Below are 24,796 nucleotides of genomic sequence, written 5' to 3'. Positions count from 1 at the left end.
TGTACGGAGGGATCAAGATCACCAAATGCCCCCAAAGCCTCTGACCTATCTCCGGAAAGGTCTGGAACAGACTGCATAAGAGAACTAATTTGCATAGAAAGCAAGGAACTGATCTCCAGGACAGCAAAACTTACCTGTAAAAAGGTGCCCCCTCAAAGCCTGGGCACAACCCCAGGACCCTGCACACCCTACCGGTTGCACCAGTGCTGAAGCCCGGACTGGTGACCCCTCTTTTCTCCCTCTCTTTCTCCCCCTCTTCAATCCACCTCCCTATCACTCTTCCCTTCCACCTTACCCCTGTGTTCAAACCCCACTGCCATGTGCTTACAACAGGAGATGAGGGACGTTAGTCCCACGATTTCCCTGTCAAGTGTGTCATTTACTAATAAAACTTTATTAACTTTTGCAGACCCTCTGACTTCTGTTGTTGCATCTACAGATCTTGGGTGCTCCCTTTCCCTCGAGGCTTTTTTACCCAAGTATCTAAGTTAGAAACAGGCTAACTTCATGGGATGAATCCAGATTTGTTAAATTTCTTAAAATTTGCTGGAATGACCACCAGAATTTCACACAAGGGCACCAATGAAAAAAGTACAAACAAGGGTAACTATATCACATTTACTAGAGTGAAATTTAAGTGAAACCTAAAAAAATTAACATCCTTCTGGATCTGCTCACTTGTTTTTCACTTTTTGCTCTCCAAACTAATGTCTCAAGCCTCTCCAGAGAGGTCCAGCGTTTCCCTAAATAAATATGCAGGACAATATTCTTGAATGGATCTCAAATACTTAACAGCAACATACAAGTACTCTAAACTTTATCTTCACATCTGTTAAAAGATATGCAAATGGCAATCAAACACTTTTGTTTATGTTCACACACAATGTTTTTCAGCTATTTGTGCCTAAAAAGGGAACGGTTGGCCACTTTAGCCACCGTGAATGAAGGCCTGATTGCTCCATTGATAAGGAATTAGACACAGCATTCAATGAAACCAAAATACAGCTAGCAAAAATGAATGATCACATGTGATGATGCTGCAATCTTTTTCTTTCCTACAACAATTTTGAGATCTCAGGCATATGCTGTAACCTGCATTTGTGCATTTTATACTGGCACTGATGCTATAAAATCATTATTTTTAGGAGGAAAATTTAGCTGTGCTGTAGGATTGGTGGATTTTATTCATAAATCACTACTGCAAAAAAAGAAGTATATTCTAATCCTGCTGTGGATGATGATGGTATCAAATGGCAACCAGTTTAACTCTGAATTAAACTGGTTTCTGCAAGGACCTTTTGGAAGTTTGTTTTACTGCCCAACATTTTAATTACGGGAACAAGACCAAAGTCAAGTTTGAAAGACTTTCCTTTAGGATTGTACTTCATGCATTGAAGTATAAATAAAATAGCACTCATTGCATTCAAAGTGAGAGGATTTAGAACAAGATAATATTTTATATTAAAAAGATGTCATTGCCAACATCACTATAAAGAGACACATTTCTACCCCGTTCTAGAGTACATATCTTCCAAATAAAATCATGTTGCATTAGTAATACCAATTTATACTCTTCCTCTTCTTTAGTAGTACATAAAGAACTGTCAGCAGTCCTGAACTGTGCAGTTCTGAATTTCCTAAATTTACTATCATTCTGTGCTCTTGCAGACAGAGCGTATTCAGACTAATGGTAATTATCAATACCATCCTACAAGGCTTCAATTCCACCTCAATAAAAGCATCATCTCATCCAGAACTGGAGGAAATGGGGGACAAAGTATATTAGAACCACAGGGCAGAAAAAATGGAAATCTAGTTTTTGAGGGGTAATTACAATTTTGGGGTTTGTAAACCATAAAGCAAAGGCTGAAATGTTTTCAGCAACTCTCTAAATGCATACCATTTTTTATCTTCCTTGAGATTTAAACATCAATTTTGAACTCTCTGTTCAACTCCAGCCAACCCTGACAAGGCAAAGGAAGGTGTTTGATCTCAAGAAAGCAGATTTCCTACAAGTTGTGCAAAAAACAGCAACTGAGCAAGGCACAGACACAGATTAATACCCAGGATGCAGTATTTATTTGTGTGTTCTGTTTGGACTGAACATGGGCAAGCAGCACTGCTGTGTTTTGGAGACAGTCATAACACCTAGGAAAGGGAACTGCAAAGATGAAGGGGGGAGGTGGCAGCCATGGATGTAACAGAGACAAGGAAAGACACATTTTGCAGAGATGAGGTCTCAGATTGTTCATGTGCAGGGCAACAACTTTCTCGCCCTCTCCTCTGTACCACCACCACAGGACAACATTCCCATGATACACAACAAAACAAGAGGTGGAAATCAGAGCCAGGTTTGCTCAACAAGGCCTATGTGAAGCTTTTCTTTCTCCTTCTCCTGTAGCCATTTTAAAAACAGAGACTTTCATATCCACTTCAAGGGTTCTGAGATTTATTTTGCATTAGGAAATAAACTATTTGTAAATGTTGTACATAGACAAAGACACAAAGATCACACTGTGCTACAATATGTATCTTGAGGCCAGTCCTGAACCCTTTGGCTGCTGAGTGTGATAATACACAGCTCTACTCCTTACCCTGCTGAAACTCCACTGCCTGACTGGGAAGCTGCACATTTCATTCACTAAGAAATGTTCCAAGCCTTCCATTTCCTTTTCTTTCCACTCCCTTTACAAAGTCAGGCAAGGAAGGCACTGGATGGAACTTGAATTTCAAAGGTAAGAGAAGGTTTCTGTAATCCACAGATACATAACTTCTGCAAAAAAATACTTTCCTGATTTCTCCTAAAAAGCTCAGTCATCAATGACTGATCCACTCTTGCCTCATCATCTTTGTATAGCTAGGTGAGTAAGTGAGGACATTACACCTTTCCCGGTAAAGCCTTTTTTTGATTTTTTTTTTTAACAAATGTACAAATCTTGTTTCTACATGTACTACATCACCAATCATCTGAAGGGCATCTTCAAGTTTGCCGAAATGAGCTGTCTGTACACATTTTACCTTTACTCAACCTAAGGTATGGCTTCTCCACAGGAAGTTTAGTCATCATTCCAAGTGATTTCCAACTCTAAGGCATAAAGCAGTAATTACACTCTCTCACCTTTTGATACACCTACCCACATACTGGGAAAGATGCAGTGCAGAAACCTGACTTCCTCTGAAAATGTCTCTCCAGGAGGCTCAGGTGAATTACAATTACAAAATGTTCTCTAAGTGCATTTGTGTGCATTACTGGGAACAATATTACCGGATGTCTGATGCACTAAGTACCTGAAATTACAACTTAGAGTCAGAAAGGGAGAAATACACAGAGCAAAGTAGCTTTTCTAACTTCAGCTGAGGAGCACTGTCATCTCCAGCCACAGAAGCCTGAAAAATGTCAAGCATCACTCTCTAGAAGCAGGAAAGAGAAAAGGAATAAGACAAGAAAACAAAACTACAAACTTTTGAACTGGCTCTGCACTGAGGCAAGGGAGAATTTAAACTAAATATACTGGTTAAAAAAGAATGCCTGGAGTCCACAGACAAGCAGTTTTCTACCTGCCCGGAAAAGGACTCTGTTTTACTGTGAATGGTATTTCACCTCCTGGATCACACAGGGCATGATTCAGGGGCAAAATGGCTGGAGGCAGGTCCTCCCCAGCTCTCCATCCTCAGAGCTCTGGCTCCCTCCGCTGACAACTCCACAAATCCCAAAAGGTCATAAGGGCAGGAAGAGAAATAAACTAATTTATTTCCATTTATTCCCACAAAGTGGCTCAGAAATTCTGCCTACATGCTTTTAAGGTGAACACAAGGCCCTAATTAACTTCCATTAAGCCCAATACTTTTTAGGATAGTTACATCAAAGGCCTTTTGGAAGTGGGTAAGACATATGAAAGAACAATTAAAAAAAAGAAAGGCACACTGAAATTAACTTATTACAAAAGGCTAATAAGAAAATTAAGCAGTGATGCTTCAGAAGTACAGTGCTTTCACATACAAAATTTGGTCAAGGAAAAAAAATCCTTCTGAAGACATTTGTAAATTACCAACAACAGCAAGATGCTAAAACACTGAATTACCTCACCATTTTAAACTGGTGAAAAATAATAAACATAAAAACTGTTTAATATATTTACAAAAGTAAAACAGAGGGGAAAAATATTTTAGATAATCAGCGCAAAAGGACTTTCTATATGCTACAGCTGAAGGGAACAAAGAAATTATTTACAATTAAGTAAATTCTACATGGACAATGCTGAGGAAAGGCACATTTAAAAGAACAGATCCAAAAAATTAAAATGTAGGGAAAAAACATTCCATGGAGTCAATACTGTCAATTACTACACATTCAGGTACAATACTCCAATAAAGTCTGCAAAGATAAACCAGATATGATGGCGTCCCTTTCAAAACCAAGGCAAGTGAAAAGTTGCATGACAGTGTCACAAAACAAAACATTTCTAAAGCACTGATAAAAAAAGGACAGGTCAAAATACAGGAGTGACCAAACAATCATCACATTTCATAATTAGTAAAAAGGAACACTTTCCCATTGTATACAGAGATAACAAAAACATCCACAGCTACTGTAGAAGAAATTAAACATAGTAAGGATGTAAATATTTGTGAAGCAAGGAAGACATCCATCATTTATTGGCAAGTTTAGGAATAAAACAACCTCCAATACTGGGTCATCCTCATTCACTGTCAAAAAGGATACTGAATTAGAATTGTACCAAATCTGATTTCTGCAAAGGTATTTCTAACCTGGTCCAAACCCACTACTATTTATCTGTGCCCAAACAGAGCAGTTTAAGCCTTTCAAACCAATTTATAACATCCACATCTTCGGTCGTATAATTTCCTGTGCAAACTCCCCTGTGGATCTCAGACCTTTAGGACAAACAAATACATTCAACACCACTACAAACACAGATTTAGCCCAGGATAAAGAACTATCTCACCTGGATTTCATGAGAGGCTGAGTCACCCATTTCTTCAGTCTTCGACGTCCAAAGGAAGTTTTAGTATGATTCAAGACCCAGAGTAGACTTCCTTTTGTTTTCATGTCCATCTAAAATAATAAAAACATCATCATTATTTTTAGCTGAGCAGTCAGTGTTGTAGTGGAAGGATCTCCACCATGTTATATAGAACATTTTGTTTAGGCTTTAAGATATGCTAACTGCATGTTCATTTACCAATCTCACCCACCAACAATACATTACATAAAGTACCTCCAAGAGTGGTAAGATATTTAAGTATGCTTTTCCTTTTGCCAGAAAATCTTTTTAGTAATTGACTGGAATAAATTAAGCAAGTGGAGTTAAGTTCTGCGCATAAAGCTCTCAGCAGGAGCAAAAGAACAGACCCTACTACAGACATATCCCTCGACTGCAGTTCTTGCTCAAGAACTTAAGTTGCTCAAGTAAAGTTCTTTGTTAGTCCAAGTACAATAAGGTTCCTAACTCATACTAAAAGCCAGTACAGATGAACTTTGATTTATGCCTCTGAAAATGTGATCCATCTTCAGTCTGATCCCATTTAAAATAATTTAAGCTTTTTGGGTGAAATTTGCAAGTAATTTAACCAATTTCATTGGGAAGGCAAAATTTTTTTAAAAAAATTACGTTTGTCCTTACCTGATTCTGCAAAATTTCAAGATTTTTCATTGTTGTCCCATTAATTGTCATGTATTCAGTTTCACTGGACAACTGTTTAAAATTTCTGGGGAGAGGAATTTCATATGTTATATCTTTAATTCAGGCACAGACAGAACAGTAAAACACTGCCAAGTTCCTCATGTTAGATAATTCATTAGTTATGCAAAATAAATTAAAAAAAAGTCAAGTAAGAAATCAAAATCTATTTAAATAAAAGAACTGAATACTAATAACTTATTTTAACTTACTGTTTGGAAAAAAAAAAATCACTTTTTTTGTTTAAGACTCACTTCCCAGTCTCCTGCAATGACTCTGACAAAGTTCAGAATAAAATCCAGCTCTCCTGTTATCTAATCCTTTGACACTAAATAGCTAATTTATTCAGTCTACAACTAAGCAGAGACAGGACAAATAATCAATACTTCAAGAGTGGAACAGACTTTTAACAAAATTCACCATCAAAAAAGTATATCAAAACACATATTCTTTTTTTATTACTACTGCAAATTTAAATATGCTACCAGTACAATTATTTAGGAAAATAAATATACAGTATATTTACACTGTATGATTTTGGTTTTGATGTAAAATAACCACGACCAAAATTACTGGACTTTTTGATACTCCTTAACAGAACTAGATGAGAACAACTCAAAGGCTGTGTTGCTTTAGAATCAACACTAAAAAAATAATTGTGTTAGATGTGTAATCTTATTAGATATGAAAATTATTTCAGTCTCAAACACACACACATTGTAGTTTGAACCATGAAGTGCAAGATCCTCACTAAACGTTTCTGACAAACGAAGTCATGATTGTCTGGGTTAATCATACTGCTGACTGCCCTTTGCACAGAATCTAGGACACTCTTTATTGTCTTAGACTAAGCAGAACAACTTGCTGGGCAGGATTTAAAATTCTTTTCTTGACCTTTCATAGAATTGTTTTCAGTGTATTCGATTTTAAACCCTCTGGAGAAGCACGCGAATGCTCTAACTTTTCTGTTAGGTACACACAGCTGCTACATTAAAAACAAAAACAGTACCAAAACTTCCAGAAACATGAAATACTCAGAGACTAATGTTATATATTTATGTTGTATGCAGGTGTTTGGGCCTGCTGGCAAATTTCTTCCTAAATAATGGGTCAAATTTGAAGTATTTTTCACAGAATTAAAAAAAAAAAGCAGATTAAACTGAGGGTCCTGAAGAATGATCGTTTGGAAGTACAGCTGATTCAGAACTGTATCCATAGTCATAATTATTCTGCTTTGTGTGCTATTCCAGCAACCAGTAAAACTGACCAGCAAAACAAAACTGGAGGCAAAACCCACAGTACTTTCCAAAGTACACAAACTTGTAAGCAACAAAACAATACTTCCTTTTATTATCTTTAGTCACAACTGCTGATGCTGGTAAAAATTAATTAGGAATGATTTCTGCTTGGTTCCCCATGCCTACAGTCAACAACAAATCCCATCTGCTCTTCTGAAAGTACCTCTTCTGCTTCCAGGACTCACCTAAACAACAGTTTTCCTATTTACCACAACTCGAGTCTGTGACCTCTTAAACCCAGCTGGGTGAGAATTAAGCTTTTCCACCTCTTCTCAAAATTGAAAAGGATTCTTTTGGGTGGATTTACTGGTTCTTGTGCTCCCCCACTTCTCCTGGCTTTAGAGCACTTAACACAGACCACACTGCTCACAGCAAGGTTGCCCAAGAGTATAGGAAGACAACTCACTCTGTTCCACTGCACAGTGTATTTACTATTCATTCAGAATCAGACAAGCAAAAGTTGCTTTCACAGCATAAATTATGTGTGTCTTACATTATCTAGGTGTTTTCTTTATCTGAGTTACTTCACTCTGCTATTAATCCTGGCAATTGAGAGCTTGGAGTATATGAAAAATAGTCAAGATCAAGCGCAGTGTATACCCAACCAATAATTCCAGATGTCACAGCTCAGAACATTTTGTTTCCACCCTCTCATCTTCCTTCAGCTTGGAATCAGAACTTGTAAAAATGTGAAAAAACTAGACTCTTCGTAGGGAATTTAGAGATCAAATGGCATAAGAATAAGGTTGTAAACAACTATTAAGTCAGTGCTGGTTTTGCAGCAAAGATCTCAACACAATCCTTGTGTGAAATGCTAAGGCACTGCTATCAGCCATCTGTTGAACCACTAAAAATGACCCTTCAAAGACCATTTTGACGGGATCACAAAGACATAACTCCTGTAGGTGACAGCGTGACCTGAGTTTCAAAGAACAGACTTGCAATGGTCTCAAGCACTAAAAGAGGACAAAACACAAGTGATGGAAACAGATAGCAACTGAGGAGCACAACAAGGTAGGATCATGTCATTTCTGGGCTTAGAAAAAGGAAAAGAGGAAACAAACAAAACTTCTAGGAAAGTTTAGGAATATGGGGAATACTCATGACAAGGAGTATTATACCATAAAATGACTTTTCAGAGCAGAACCACACAAGACAATGAGTATGAAAGGGTTGCTGTGACTGCTTTAGGACAGTAAACTACATCCTCAGGCTTCCGTTCTAATGTGTTACTGCTGAAACTGGATCATCTTGGTCATTCTGGCAGTAATTATGAGGGACTTATAAAAAAAGAGACTGACTGACTTTTACAGGGGCAGTTAGTGACAGGGGAAACAGCTTTAAACTAAAATAGGAGACATTCAGTTTTAGGAAGAAATTCTTCCCTGTGAGGGTGGTGAGGCCCTGGCACAGTTGCCCAGAGATGCTGTGGTTGTTCCATCCCTGGAAATATCTAAGGCTAGGTTATATGGGGCTTGGAGCAACCTGGGATAGTGGAAGGTATCCCTGTTCATGGCAGGGGGTGGAACTGGATGGGCTTTAAGGTCCCTTCCAACCCAAACCATTCTGTGATTTTGCCTGCAGAGAAGCTTGCAGTGAACAGCCTTTTTAATGCTTTATTCATTATTCTCTGCACAGGAAATATTATATGTAACTTCATACTCAGTAACCCAGCCTAAGTGAATGCATGGTATTCAGATCAGTAGTTTTCAACTACTTTAATTCTGGAAATCAGTAAAATTTCTGAGTGAAGATGCAAGGCACTGTACTGAAAGCAGCAGATCTTCTTTGCTCAATTACCTTTTACAGACCTCTAGAGGCCATGTCTTCAAGATCTCTGAGGGTGAATAAACCACAAATAAACCTATAAAGACAAAAGTTGTAGGAATCCCTAAAAGCTTTAAGAAGTAAAAACAAGTCTCTCCATTTTGCAGAAGCATAGTTTTTGTTAGGTATGAAAGACATTACCACAGTCTAAGTAGCAAAGGACATCAAGTCCAGACTATGTTTTGTATTTAATTAACCAGGTTTGAAAACATTAATGAATAGTGCCACAAGGCTAGAACTTCTGATCTGAATCCCTTTTTGTGTTGTGTACCATTCCCTGCATTTCTTGAAGATCATCCATCACTGTTCAAAGTCTACAAACTACAGGCCCTCTCTTCCATCTCCAATATGCTGGAAAACATATAGGTAAAATCAAAATACACTAAGACACATCTTCCCAGCAACTGCTATGCAAATGATGATTTTTCAAACAAATCTGGGTACTCAAATGTATTTGAAAACCTCTCCTAGATGTGCACCAACTTCTTGACAAAAGCCTTTAATCAAAGTCTCTCAGTACGTAAAGGTATTAAAGCACATTGATTAAAAACACCTTGTATCATTCATTATTAAATCTATTTTTACTCGCTATTAGAACTCTAATGCAGTCTAGTCACACCTAGAGGTCCTGCTGTGACAGATATCTTTATTTCTTTTTAATATTTTGCTTTATTTACAATCTTAAAAGTAGATTTAAAAGCTTAACCTAAATACTAGAACAAAACTTGTTTCCCCCCCACCAATGAGGTTTGGTTATCACTTACATGTTTCTTAACTCCTACTAATAAGTGGAGACAGAATTCTTTCCAGCTGTGAGAAGAGTGTTTATCCAAAGAAGGTACAGAGGTGTAATAAATTTTTCTGCCATTCTTCCTATCAAATAGGTCTTCATCCAGATCTGTGTCACTTACTTTAAAAAACCGAAAACTATTTCACAACTCCAACTTCATGCTCACTGACCTGAATTCTTCTAGGAATTTTAAGTTGCTTGACAGTGCAATGGAAGTATTTCTTCTCTATTTCCTAATTCAGGAGATTCATGAGCCTGACATGATTTGCTTAAAAGTCTTTCAGTTTTCAGTTTTTAGATAGTATTTCACTGGCATTAGGAAAAGTATTGGAATTTGCCTCAGTATTTGTCTCACTATGTCGATACCTGTGATACACTAAAAATAGCAAGTACAACTCAGTATCAGGTAGTCAAAGCGTAAAGGTTTTAGGAATAAACACAGCGGAATCCAAGCTCCCAACCACAAAGGTTTCTCAAAGAATTTATTTTATTTCTTTATAGAGCATCAATAGGATATTAAGTAGTTCTTGGCCTTTTCACTCAGATGCTGATACATTCACAAAAAATCCATTAGAACAACCTTCAGCAGGCAAATGTCAATGCCAAGAATTAGTGCTTTTCCTTCCCAGCTGATAATTGTTCCTGATTTTAGGATGCAGCTGTTACAAACGTGACTGAGTGCTCCTACACAAGCCTTCAGACAATGAGGTTTCTCCTCTCATCATCATCATCATCACGGCTGCGCTTCATGAACAAAGATTTGGGAAGGGCTCTACCCACGCTTGTTACAAGCGTGTTGGTGGCTAAAAAGGCCAATACAAGATAGGCACGTCCGGTTGCAAAAGGCACAGCAGAAAGACTCCTTAGGTGGTATATTCTGCAAGACACGATTCTTTCTGCGTTTTCTTTTCTCCTCAAGAGTGATCCTGCGTGCTGGTCTACTCTGGCCTCCAATCGGGAGGTCTGGAGACACACTATCTTGAACGTTGCTGATGCTTTCTCCTCTACTACTGAATTACTTCTACATAAAAGGTGGATTTTGCATTTCCTCCAGCTGAAAGAACATTCACCTCATGTGTGATTGCACAAAGGGCACTGTGACAGCAGTGACCATGAAATGGCATTTCCTTGGAGTCCACTTTCTTCTTTGGAAACTCTACGAAAAGATTTCTCCACCCATGCAAGCATATTAAAAAATAAATAAAAATGCAAAGCCCCCACCCAAACAAACAAAAGCCCAAATAAACAAACAAAAAAACCCACAAGAAACCAACCAAAAACCCACATAGGATAAAAAAAAGTCAACCAAAGAGGATGAGCAAGAGCACCACAGATCAGCTCCTTGATGGATGATGCAAGGAAGATGCCCCAGGAATTCTTTCCTCACTAGCTCTATAAGCCCATCAAACTTCTTGCTAACATTTAAATAGTACTTGGAGTGGAGAAGGGCAATTTAAGGAAGAAAATCCACCCCAAAATCCAGAACACCCATATATATATAATTTCCAAACATTTTAGTGGACATGTGAAAAAGTGTTTAAAGCTGGCATCCGCATTTTTAAATGCAGCTGCATTTTAACAAAACTAGCAATGTAGGGAGCCTTTCAAAATCAGGCTTGAAACTCATACGACATGTGAATGATTTACAAACGACATATTTCTAAGTTTCCAGTCTGCAGCCAGACTGACTTCACTAAATCCTGCCTACTTACGGAACAGAGGAATACTGGGAAAACCAGGAGAATACTTTGCACAGAATCCACTACAGCTAAAGTTGTTTTATTTAATAAGCCCCAATGGTATTTTCAAACTTGAGCCAGGTAGGATAGTAGTGTTTTATGCTTGTGCAAGGTACGAGGGCAGTGTTTTATACTCAATGCAACACAGGATAAGAGAAGCTTGAGCAGTGATATCTTTCTGTTTTCATTTGCTTCCACCTGCATAATCCTGTCACAAATTTTGAGTGCTCATTTGAGCATATCTAATAAACCAAAGGGTTAGGATTGCTTAAGGGAAAACAAGGTTATACCCATGTCTGTGTGGTTTTGTAGTAATTTTGCACAAATGGTAATGGTCCAGGGATTTTCCAGAAACCGAGGATATGCTGAATTCATGTTTTCTTTATAACTGATAACTAGATTTGCCAACTCAAACAGACCTGATGAGTACTGCCTAAACATAACAACACACTAGCATTTGTACCTGCTTCCAGAACTACAGAAAGAAAAAATTACTTACACACTACTGGCAAAATAAAACAATAACCGCAAAGCTAAGTTACAGTACTAATTTTTTTAAAGCTGCCAAAAAAAGCCCTATATTTGGTTTACTGAGGCAAGATGTGATAGCTGATATAAACAAACTTTAAAATTTCCTCCCTAGTACATACCAGTTTTTGCACCTTGTTTGTTTTCAGTAACACTTGGCAGCACTACATGTTAATTCACATTACTGACAGTAATGTCTATACCCAAACATTTCATGAAGATTTTCATGAAACACCACTTAAAGAAATCACTTGATTCTTTCAAGTTCTGATTAGGAGACCAAAAGTAAGGTATAATTTTTACAAAGACTATGTTTATCACTCTAGTAGTTGTGTTCATTACAGTCAGGGAAGCTGCCTGCTAACACTTACAGAAAGTGGTGATTTGAACTGGAAGTTTATGTAAGGCAACTTACCTTGGATCATAAAGCATCCTTTCCAAATTAAATTCTTTGAGGTATGCAATTACTGCTGCCAGAGAGCAAATAACAGGCTTATCCAAGCTTAGTATTACAGATAGTTTTTGAGGACCTAAAAAAAATTAATTTTTCTTGTTACATTTTTATTTTCTTGTTAACTCACTGTCTACTAATAATGTGTTGTAGAAAAAGCACAATCTCTTTTTCAATTTATTATAATAGAAATCTGCAATGCATGTGCAGTGTTTTATGAGATCTATAAATCAACATAAAGCAAGGCTCCAAAATAACACTTACTGTTCCAAAGAATGCAGAACATTGCATTCGTGTAAACACATTATGAAACAGAAAACATTTGACTCCACAGGTTTTTCTTCATAAAAAATGACAAACTGTTGGCATAACAAACATCTAAATATACAAACTAAGAATGGAATTCTGACACTTTTGTGAAAAAGCCATTCATATTGGATAGCGTTTTGCACAGTGCCCTACTACAGTCTCCCTTCCAGGTGCAAAACCAGGAAAACTCATTCGATGATATCACAACATAAAACAGCATTTAAAAAAATCCATTTATTTAAGTTTTTTTCAGAGATGTTTTTTAAAGCTCCTCTTCTGTTCTTAGAGAGTTCACACACACAGGAACTTTAGAACTCAGTGACAAGAATGTTACCCACATCTTCAAAACAGGCAAGGAGGAGGACCTGGGAAAGTCCTATCCGGTCAGCCTCACCTCTATCCCTGGAAAGGTGGTGGAACAGTGCATTCTGGAGGTCATCACCAAGCATGTAGAAGCAGGTCATCAGGAGTACTCAGCATGGACCCACCAAGCGGAAATCCTCTTTGACTAATCTATGATAGCATGGCAGGATGGGTCAATGAGGGGAGAGCAAAGAGAGGACTGCCTCGACTTCAGCAAGGTTTTTGACACAGTCTCCCATAAACTCCTTGTAGGAAAGCTCAGGAAATGTGGGTTGGATGAATAGACAGTGAGGGGGATGAAGAACTGGCAGAGCTCAGAGGGTTGTGATCAGCAGAGCAGAATCCAGTTGGAGGCCTGTAGTCAGTGGCAGCCAGGGATCAGTGCTGGGTCCAGCCTGATCCAATTTGTTTATCAATGACCCAGATGAAGGGATAGAATGGACCCTCAGTGAGTTTATCTGCTGGAGGGCAGGAAGGCTTGCTGAGGGATCTGGACAGGCTGAATGAATGGGCCAAGAGCAACACTGCTAGAGTCAACAAGACCAAGTGCCAGGTCCTGCCCTTGTGTCACAACAATCCCATGGAACACTCCAGACTGAGGAAAGAAGGGCTGGAAAGCTGGAAAAGGCCCTGGGGGGGACACCAACTGAACATGAACCCAGATGCACCCAGGTGGACAGGAAGGCCAGTGGCATCTGGTTTGTATCACCAACAGTGTGTCCAGCAGGCCCAGGGCAGTGCCCATCCCTGTGCTGAGGCCCCTCAAGTCCTGTGTCCAGGTCTGGGCCCCTCAGTTCAAGAAGGACATTGAGAGGGGCTGGAGCATGTCCAGGGAAGAGAACGGAGCTGGGAAAGGGCCTGGAGCACCAGGAGCAGCTGAGGGAGCTGGGGGGGCTCAGCCTGGAGAAAAGGAGGCTCAGCGGGGACCTTCCCACTATCTGCAACTCCCTGAGAGGACGGTGGAGCCAGGGAGGGGTTGGGCTCTGCTTCCAGGCAACAAAGGACAGGACAAGGGGAAACAGCCTCAAGCTGTGCCAGGGGAGGGTCAGGTTGGACATAAGGAGGAATTTCTTGCTGGAAAGGGTGGTCAGGCATTGGAAGGGGCTGCCCAGGGAGGTGGCAGAGTCCCCATCCCTGGAGGTGTCCAAGGAACTACTGGACGTGGCACTCAGTGCTCTGGGCTGGGTGACAAGGTGGGGATCAGCCACAGGCTAGACTCCATGGGCTGGGAGGGCTTTTCCAAACTCAATGATCTTGTGATTTGCCAGAGACACAGAACTGGGGCAGGGGCTGATGCACCTAAAGGCTGTGCTGTCATTCAGAGGGACCTGAACAGGCTGAAGAGTTGGGTGGAGAGAAACCTAAAGAGACCCAACGAGGGCAAGTGCAGGTCCTGCACCTGGGGAGGGATGACCCCAAGACCAGCACAGGTTGGGGATGACCTGCTACAGAGCAGTTCTGTGGAGAAAGACCTGGGGGTCCTAGTGGGAGACAAGTTGACCATGAGCTGGCAGGGGCCAGGAGAGACAATGAGATCCTGAGGTGCATCAGGAAGAGCATGGCCAGCAGGTCAGGGATGAGATCCTGCCCCTCTGCTTGGTCCTGCTGGGGCCACATAGGAATAGTGTGCCCAGTTCTGGGCTTCTTAGGACAAGAAAGACGAGGAGATACTGGAGAGGGTCCAGCAGAGGCCACAGAGATAGTGAAGGGTCTGGAGCATCTCTCTGATGAGCAGAGACTGCCGGACCTGGGCCTGGAGAAGACCGAGAGGGGATCCCATCAATCCACACCAATATCCCCAAGGGTTGTCAGAGGATGGTCTCAGACTCTGTTCAGCAGTGCCCAGTGACAGAATAAGGAGCAAGGGCCATGAACTCAAACACAAGTTCCCCTCAGATGAGGCAGAACTTCTCTCCATGGAGGTGGCAGAGCCTGGAACAGCTGCCCAGGGAGGGTGTGGAGTCTCCCTGTCTGGAGACATCCCAAACCCACTGGACACATCCCTGTGTCACCTGATCCAGGAGACCCTGCCTGGGCAGGGGGTTGGGCTGAGTGATCTCCAGAGTTCCATTCTAGCCCCAAATATCCTGGGATTCTGTGAACTTGATGTTGAGTAATTCCTCCTAGTTGCTATGTATCTGTGAATTTAAATCTGTCTAAACACACATCTTCAAGCTATGAAAAAAAGCATTGCTAGCCCCATATTCATTTCTATTTAGATAGTTCACTTTCAAGGTTCACTTCTTCCAAGCTCAAAAAAAGATCCCACTGCACAGAACGTTAAGCAAAGGTGGCGGAAAGCCAGTGTGGATATAAAGGCCAACAGGATGTGCACTTCAAAGCCATGTGGAATGACATACCTGTGGTACCAGGCACTTCTTTTGCATAGAAGTCAGTAATCAGCTGGAAAGCATGGCTGTATTCAAAATTGACATTTTGCATCCTTTCTATCCTAATTCTGTCATCCTGTAACCTGCAAATAAAAAACATGTGACTTTCAGTTTGTTATACTCCCTTCATGAAGAACACTGAAGGCTACAAGGGTGCACTTTCCTTTGTCTTTCCTTTGTTAAGAATTGAATCGGTAAAGAATGAAGAGATGAGCTATTTAAGCGGCTTGAGAACATTTCTAAGGGTGGTATGTTTTTTAAAATGATTCTTCTAACCATTGTAAAAGTGCAAATAAAAAAAAACAAAACCAAACAGCAACAGCAAGCAAGCCCAAAAGAGACTGTAAGAGGTTGTCTAGTATACCTGCCAGGCAGATACAAACACCATTTCGCCAATCAAAACAAGCATTTGCCTTACCTGTTTTTAAAGACTTATGTTGATTAAACAGTTAAATAATTCTCCTGTGCTAACTATTACCATATTTAATTATCCTTTGCATTTAAAGATTTTGTTCCATGTAGTAAAACTTCTCACGTGAACTTACTTGCATTTTTCCTATATGCAGCTTAAATAAAGTATTCTGTCCTTTATGTCCTAACTATTTCAAGACCTTTCCTTGTGCTAAAGGACTTGATTTCTCTCAGTCCTTTAGCACTCCAGGCTGTTAAGGATGATATTACTGGCAACTCAGTCCTGCCAACATGTCCACAGTTCCTCCTAGTTTAAGGAGGAACCTAGTGCCAGCAAACTTTACAAGATGCAACTTTTCTACACTGGCTACTCTTCCTAACTGCTCCTTGAAATTAAGATTGGATGCTGTGTTATCAATTCAATTTGTACAGCTGTTAATACAACATTAAACAGATACAGTGATTAAAAAGAAACAAAAAAAGAGGGCACACAGTGTCCCTGCCACCTGTGAGCACAATTACACAGCTACAGAATGAGCACTGAAGCAGCAGCCAGCAGAAAGCTGCCAGTAAAAGACATATATAAAACCTACTTGGCCTCAGAGTATCCACTCTCAAACCACCCCGGGATGTCAATTAACCAAGCACTTTGAGCAGATTGGAATCATGCCAATGAGAAGGATTGTGTAGGTATTATAGGATGGAAGTTAATCAATACCCTTTTTGCAGAGCTTTCCAACCTCACAGGAACAAACAAGCAGACAGGTTTTCTGCATTACATTCTGCATGTTCCCACCTGAAAGGATTAATACATCTCTGAGGCTCGACTGATAAACAGAAGAGTTAATTTCCACCACACGTGTCAACCTAAGTGAGTCTTAGAGGTCCGACTTTTCTCAGCACATCCCAGATGATCCTTCCAGTGCCTTAGTTTTAACTGACTGATCCAATTAAGTTTTCAGTCTCTATACCCTCTGGGATTCCCCTCTCCCCAGCTGTCCTCAGAAGGAGCAAACATTTTAAATCGAGTGAAAAGACAACTGGCCCGTGTTCCTCAACCTCCAGTAACAATCAGCTGTTTTCTTGCTTGTGTTTCTTTACTTGCTCCAACCTCCACCAATAATCTGGTCTAACACATTCCTCCCTTTTGCTAAATTAGAATGTGTCCTCACTACAGCCACTTGAAAAAACACCACTTCAGCACTAAACTATTTATAATGTGCTGTATGGTACCTAGAGGTGAGCACAAACCTTTGAATCAGCCCTAAAAGACAGCAGGGCTTTTCTGTGGACCATGTCTGAGTAGGGACTTTGCAAAATCTTTCTAAAACAGCATTTTATTTTTCATTTCTATCTCTTTATGTTTTAATAACACTAACTTCAGAAAAGCAAGGCTTAATAAGGTCTGCAGAGCTCATTTTTAAAACCAAAGTCAAACAGAGGAGAATTTGGGGGAGTATTTCACAGGATGGTTTATGCCACACCTGTCTGTTTATAAAGTTATGTTTCGAAATTAATTGGTGTGATTTTCTTTAATTCCTTTGTGTTTTTCTTCCATTTCATAACCAAATTTACCCAACTCCTTAGCATAAACTTTGGAAAATGATAGTTACAACAATAAACAATATAACTAGAGTGACTTCTTATAGTAGTATTTTTGTTTGTCAACTGTACCAATGGGAAATAGTTGAAGTTAGAATTAGACAACTCATTGATCTGTAAAAATCTTCACATATTTTAATATTTATATTCTATATATGGCAACATCAAATAACACTTTGTCTATCTAAAAGTTTGTATCTGATATTCTAAATAAAGTAAAAAATAGGAAGTTATAGATCCAACATACGGAAAAATCTGAATTTTTATCAAGATGTACGAAAATAAAGTTTTCTGCAGAAAGTTTTCATGTCTGTCCTTTGTGTTGCCAGATGATCACCCAAAGGCCATTTTCCTGATTATAGCCAGGATGAGATGTTCATGCTTATTTTATCTCTCCAGCTACCAATGCCTATTTAAATGAGAAGTCAATTTGCCATCAACTTTTGTAAACATCATTCTTGTCAGAACATCTACAATGAACTGCAGTTCAGCTCATATTTTACTGATATCCTTTCCAGCAGTCTGAGAACAAGCAATCCCCGCAATCCCATGCCACCAATCGGTCAGGGATGAAACTCAGTTTCTCAAAGCTTTTCTATTTCCTTTGCCCAGTTTCTCCAGCAACCACCCTTATCTGGATACTGAGTGAACAGGGAGGTTTCAGAGTTTCCAGCTGTCAGCTGATGGTACAAATGAACCCACAGAGCTCCTCATTAAAATTGGATTTGATGTAGAATTGTCTCCCCTCACAAGGTGAATTATGGAAGTTGCTTCTAAGGATTATTATCAGACACAGTTAAGAACACGACGTCAGTGCGTCCATAAACAGATGCAAAAAGATCCTAAAATACACACATTCACACACTTTCGTATACATAATGTAATACGTACATTCTAACCTATGCTGTTCGATGATTCTGTTACCGTAGGGACTAATTTATCTGTCACCCTGCTGGGAAAGTGAAAAAGGACCAATATTGCTGGGTTTAATCCCTCTATTTATCTGACAGCTTGATTTATCCAGTTAAACACTCACTGCTTACCAAGTGCAGCAGGAAAGATATTTAAAAGAGATCACTCAGTCTGGGGGAGGAGAGAGGAATCTCTTAAGAAAAGCATTTATAAGAAATGCTAGAAGCTAAAACAAAACAACATAAATAAAACTAATTTACAGAAACTGACTCAAGATATTTAAAAAATAATACAATCTTTTATTAAGAATGGGCTTGCATTAAGCACAAGAGCTACCTGCAGTGTTCTAAATAAAACAGGAGTCACTTCAGTACTGCTCTACAATTCACAACTAAACTGGCATAAACTGCAGAAAGACTTCCTGAAAAAACAAACACATCCAAACTAAGTTTTCTTAAAGCTCAGGAAGTCTTCCTAAGGAATGCAAATAAATCCAGAAATTTACCTTTCAACTACTATCCTGCTGTGCCCATTCTGCTTTAGGACTACTCGAATGCAGGGGTGCAGGCATCAAAATGTTACTATACGGCCCTGTATCATATAAGGATACAAGGACATGATGCAGAATTTGGGAAGCTCTCTGCTCCTAAAATTTAGTGCGACATTTTTACTTCTGATGCTAAGCACAGACCTGTGAAGCACAAATAATTTATTTAGCTTTTCCTATATAATTTATTCATACAATCACAGAATCATAGAATCAGTTGGGTTGGAAGGGACCTCCAAGATCATCAAGTCCAACTCTTGATCCAATATCGCTGTGGTCACTAGACCATGGTACTGTCACATCCAGTCTCATCTTGAAAACCTCCAGGGATGGAGAATCCACCACCTCCCTTAGCAGCCCATTCCAATGTCTGATTACCCTCTCTGTAAAAAATTTTTTCCTAATATCCAACCTAAACCTCCCCTAGCACAGCTTAAGACCATGCCCTCTTGTCCTACTGATAGGTGCCTGAGAGAAGAGACCAACCCCCACCTGGCTACAACCTCCTTTCAGGGAGTTGAAGAGAGTGATGAGGTCTCCCCTGAGCCTCCTCTTCTCCAGGCTGAACAGCCCCAGCTCCTTCAGCCTCTCCTCATAGGACTTGGTGCTCAAGTCCCTTCACCAGCCTTGTTGCTCTTCTCTGGACCTGCTCCAGCACTTCAATATCCTTCCTGAACTGAGAGGCCCAGAACTGGACACAGCACTCCAGGTGTGGCCTCACCAGTGCTGAGTACAGGGCAAGAATCACTTCCCCAATCCTGTTGGCCACGCTGTTCCTGATCCAGGCCAGGATGCCATCGGCCTTCTTGGCCACCCGGGTACACTGCTGGCTCATGTTCAGCTTCCTGTCATTCCAATTGCTCCTTTCTCTGTTGGGATGACCAGTCAGTCACTATAGGGGAAAAAAAGCCTACACTGCCCAGCAGGGCAAGGCAACCCAAATGCTTTAATCCTTTCAGAAATACAAGCACATTGTGTCATTTTCCCTTATTAACATGCATAGCAGAAACTTCATTTCCTTTATTTATCGTCATTATGTTACCTTTGTTATACAACTGCTTCTAGCTCAGGGGCCTTAGGTTTGAATTTGTCTGTGGGAACTGGAGAACAATCATCCTTCCTTTTTTTGGGATATCTTGGCACGAAACTCCAGTAGTTTCTCTGGCACAACCTCTATGACACTTCTAAGCAGTTGTTCTTTTGACACTAAACACATACATTTTTATAAGCACAGCTTTTGTCTCCTGTCAGAGTAAAGTACTTTCCCACATTTGCTCCCGGTAACCTTCAGATACAAGAGATGGAGACACTGTTGTTGCAGGAAAACAGCAGCACAGTCACCCCCTCTGAGTATCTGATATAAATTTCTGCTGTCCACGAAAACCAAACAGCAATTACCACACAGATGTTATCAATATATCACATACAACACATTACCCCACAGGACCTACAGTTTTTCACATGTCCCATCCCCAAACCTTTTTTGGGGGTCAGATATGCTTCTAAGGCTTTTCAGCAACACTGACACACTCTAATATATATACACACATATATATCTACATACACACACATATATATATGTTACATACAAATATATACACACAGAGAAAAAATTTGCTTTCCTTTTTCTTTCCAAACTTCCAACATTTCTCAATATCCTGATTGTTTCAGGAAGAACTGCAGTTGAAAAGAACTCCAACCATATCAACAAGCCTGGAGTCTGGATCCAAGGAATTTGAAGAAAATATTCCTGTAGCTCTAGGAACTCAGAGATAGGAGCTGCCAAGGAAATGGACCAGAGGCTGTCAGAAAAGCAAAGGGCAGAGGGTTGTGTAGGCACTGTATGACACTGCATCCCTTCTCTGAGGACAGAATTAGGTAGTACAGGACAAAACACAGACGGTTGTGCTGTAGCAGCTTCTGCATCCATAAATAGATACAAATCTTCAGGCTCCTTCCATCTGCCTGTCCAAAGAAAAGGATGAGACGAACTGCACTCATGTCTTGGAAAACCTAGTAGAAAAGACCAAGAACTGCTAGGAAAATATTTCTAAGTACCTAGAAGAAAGCAAGATGAGCAATAGTCAGTGTGGAATTGTTAAAAAAAAAAGAAGATTCCATCAAATCAAATTTCTCTCAATTGCAGAGGAACAGATTCTGTGGACAGAGAAGAAGCAGAATTCCTATGTGCTTGATTTCAGTGAGGTTATTTTATACCATTTCACACGTTCTCATAGCTGATCTACAGAAGCATGATTTACACGAAAGTGCTCATTTCAGAACAGGTACAAAACCAGCTGGACCACAATACTCAAAATGGTACCAAGGGTGCACTGTCAGAATGAAAGTATGTGTTTTGCAAATTTCCACAAAGCTCAACTGCACCTGGTACACTCAGTTCTTCAGTGACCACTCAGGTACTGCAAGAGGGCACAACTCCAGGCCACTTGCACAGGATATGAAGCTGAAGTGGCTGCAAAGAACTTTAGAAAATCAGAACTGAGCTCAAAATGGGATAGAGAAATTACATAAAAGTCATATGTTTTGTCTGTCATTTGCAGCTGTGAACAAACATGTGGGAATAAACAAAGCTCTAACCTCTAACACAGCAGCTCTTTCCACTAAACATCTCTTCTTGCAGGGCTTGAAACAAATTAAACAAGGAAAAAAACACAGATGAAAAAAAAACAATCCACAACAAACAAAAAACCAAACAAAAACTCATAAAAACCAAACAAAAACCAACCAACCAAACAAACAAACAAAAAACCCAAAATACAGTAACGCCCTGCCTAATATCTGCCATACTGCATAAACACCAATGAAATAATGCTCCCCCCCGTTGCACTCCACCATGGAAAATAACTCAGAGGACACAGATCCAGTCATTTGCTCATTGACAGCCTGGGATTACGCTTCTGGGTAAACGCAAGTATTTCCAAAATCCCAAACAGTTACAAAGATGAAAAATGCACAGATGACAGAAACAAATGAAATCCCAAATTTACGCTGCATATCCTAAAATCAGATGTGGAACAAACCGTCTCCCTTTCTCTGCACTGAGCTGACAGGCTATGAAACACATAAGCACCAAATTGTGCATTTAGGATCACTTTCTAATTCTGAACTTCCCTCTCCTCCTTTTTTTCCTCAAGGTTGGATCATTTCATACCACTGTATTGCCCAAGCTTTTGCTAACTACTAATTAAAACATTAATTATCTGTGTTCTTCCCACCAGACAGGGTCATTTTTTATATTTTCTTCTAACATGGGGTCTTAAACTCAATACAGCAATGTACAGCTGGACAAATACATTCTATAAAAAGGGGATAAATACTCATTTAACTCAACAGTAGCTCTTACTGTTGTGTCTGGTCCTGATTACTTTGCAGCTGCAGCTCTGTGCATGTCTACAGCAATGCACCTACTGACTGTCAAGGTAGCGCTCTTATTCCCACTCATTGTGCTCCTTATTCCCACTGTTTCCTCTGCAATGCCTACAGAGCTTTTCTGACCCTACACCAAGCAACTGGAGCCTTCCAGGACAGAAAAAATTCACTGTGGGGAGAGAAAAAAAATAAAATTTTTTGCTGACTTATCTTTGAACCATAGAATCATAGAATCAACCACGTTGGAAAAGACCTCCAAGATCATCAAGTCCAACCCTTGATCCAACATCACTGTGGTCACTAGACCATGGCACTCAGTGCCACATCCAGTCTCACCTTAAATACCTCCAGGGATGGTGAATCCACCACTTCCCTTAGCAGCCCATTCCAATGTCTGATTACCCTCTCTGTAAAAAATTTTTTCCTAATATCCAACCTAAACCTCCCCTAGCACAGCTTAAGACCATGCCCTCTTGTCTTAGTGATAGTTGTCTGGGAGAAGAGACCAACCCCCACCTGGCTACAACCTCCTTTCAGGGAGTTGAAGAGAGTGATGAGGTCTTCCCTGAGCCTCCTCTTCTCCAGGCTGAACAACCCCAGCTCCCTCAGCCTCTCCTCATAGGACTTGGTGCTCAAGTCCCTTCACCAGCCTCGTTTTTCTCTGGACTTGCTCCAGCACCTCAATATCCTTCCTGAACTGAGGGGCCCAGAACTGGACACAGCACTCCAGGTGTGGCCTCACCAGTGCTGAGTACAGGGGCAGAATCACTTCCCTGGTCCTGCTGGCCAACACTGTTCCTGATCCAGGCCAGGATGCCATTGGCCTTCCTGACCACCTGGGCACACTGCTGGCTCATGTTCAGCTTCCTGTCAATCCAAACTCCCAGGTCCCTTTCTGCCTGGCTGCTCTCCAGCCACTCTGTCCCCAGCCTGTAGCACTGCATGGGGTTGTTGTGGCCAAAGTGCAGGACCTGGCACTTAGCCTTTTTGAACCTCATCCTGTTGGAATCAGCCCAACTCTCCAGCCTGTCCAGGTCCCTCTGCAGAGCCCTCCTGCCTTCCAGCAGATCAACACGTCCCCCCAGCTTGATGTCATCTGCAAATATGCTATTGGTACACTCTATCCCCTCATCCAGATCATCAATAAAGATATTAAACAGAACTGGGCCCTGGGGGACACCACTAGTGACTGGCTGCCAACTGGATGCAGCACCATTCACCACCACTCTCTGGGCCCAGCCCTCCAGCCAGTTCCTAACCCAGCACAGAGTGCCCCTGTCCAAGCCATGGGCTGCAGCTTTTCCAGGAGTGTGCTGTGGGAGATGGTATCAAAGGCTTTGCTGAAGTCCAGGTAGACAAATCCACAGCCTTCCCCTCATCCAACAGGTGGGTCACCTGCTCATAGAAGGAGATCAGGTTGGTCATACAGGACCTGCTGGTTAAATGGCTCAGCAACAATGAAGTGAGAAGACAGTGATGGTGACAGGACCAGAGAAGTCACTAAGGGGAAATGTGGGAAAAGGTTGCCACCAGAAAGTTGTCGGAGCACGAGCTCCTGTCTCAGGCTTATATCACAGTCCTCTCCAAACGCTCCACACAGCCAGAAGCTTTATTTGTGGCTATTTGCAGCTGCTCAGCAGTAAGATTCATCTCTCAGAGACTCTCACTGCCTGACCCTTCTGCCCCCTCCCCCTCCAAGTTTTCCTATTTTCCTTGCTTAACAACTGGACTTGGACTGTCAGCAAGGATCAGGGAGCAGAGCAGAACCAGGCTCTCACAGGAACCACTGGTAGAGCTCCAGGGGTCAGGCTGTGCAGCCCCACTCAAGGCAGGACCAGCACCAGAGGGATGATTCCACTAAACTGCACAAGTGCCTGTCACTGGTGTAACAAAGGCTGACTGAAATGGGAAGCAGGTTTAAGAGCAACTCCAGGGCTAGGCTAAAGTAAATTCTGAAACTATGAACTTCGAATTTTGGCTATGGGATGGAGCAGCCACAGCTGCCGGGGCTGCACCCTGAACTCCCAGAGCACAGCACAGGACAATGGCACAGCTCTCTGCTCACACAGCCAGAGACACAAAACGCAGCTGCTGTTGCTCCTCATGGAACCAGGGTGAGGAGCTGAGCCAGACCTTCCTAGGACAGGACACACACGTAGGGAACTGCTGTTCTCTAGAAAGTACAACAGGACTGATGCTAAGGGAAAAGTGATTTAACTCATTGAAGCAATGTCAGGGTCAAAAATTAAGAGTGCCATCTACACAATTATTTGGAAAAGAAAGCATAAGTGTAATCCAGGAATTGTATCATCATTTTAATCTGATTTTGATATATTTTCTCCAGAAGCCACTTATGGACCATCCTGAAATATTTATTTCTACAAAAATGATGACCTACTGCAAAACAGCGTTGAGTCTGCTCATAAAAAAACCAGTACTTTAGATAATTTTATACTCTACCATAAGACGTATACAGCAGTCACTTAATACTATTTTGAATTCTTCTTGAACATACTGATAATTGACTCTCAAAACTC

The 24,796-nt window shown here is 40.8% G+C and overlaps 1 protein-coding gene across 10 annotated transcripts in view; it reads right to left on the bottom strand.

Moving 5' to 3' along the window:
• The window catches only part of MSH3 (mutS homolog 3), a 98,376-nt gene that overhangs the window by 49,268 nt on the left and 24,312 nt on the right, over positions 1–24,796 (bottom strand). For all 10 annotated transcript variants that reach the window (XM_027634525.1, XM_027634522.1, XM_027634523.1 and 7 more), the window contains 4 exons: positions 15,368–15,480; positions 12,300–12,414; positions 5,646–5,730; positions 4,968–5,077 (listed from right to left, as the gene is read on the bottom strand). In XM_027634525.1, coding sequence (XP_027490326.1) covers positions 4,968–5,077; positions 5,646–5,730; positions 12,300–12,414; positions 15,368–15,480 — 423 coding nt within the window. The remainder of the gene's footprint in view (positions 1–4,967; positions 5,078–5,645; positions 5,731–12,299; positions 12,415–15,367; positions 15,481–24,796) is intronic.

The sequence above is a fragment of the Corapipo altera genome, unplaced genomic scaffold, assembly GCF_003945725.1.
Source record: "Corapipo altera isolate COAL_440 unplaced genomic scaffold, ASM394572v1 61411, whole genome shotgun sequence".
NCBI classification, from domain to species: Eukaryota; Metazoa; Chordata; class Aves; order Passeriformes; family Pipridae; genus Corapipo; species Corapipo altera.
The sequence above is the reverse complement of the archived record's forward strand: the minus strand, read 5'-3'. Positions and strand labels throughout refer to the sequence as shown.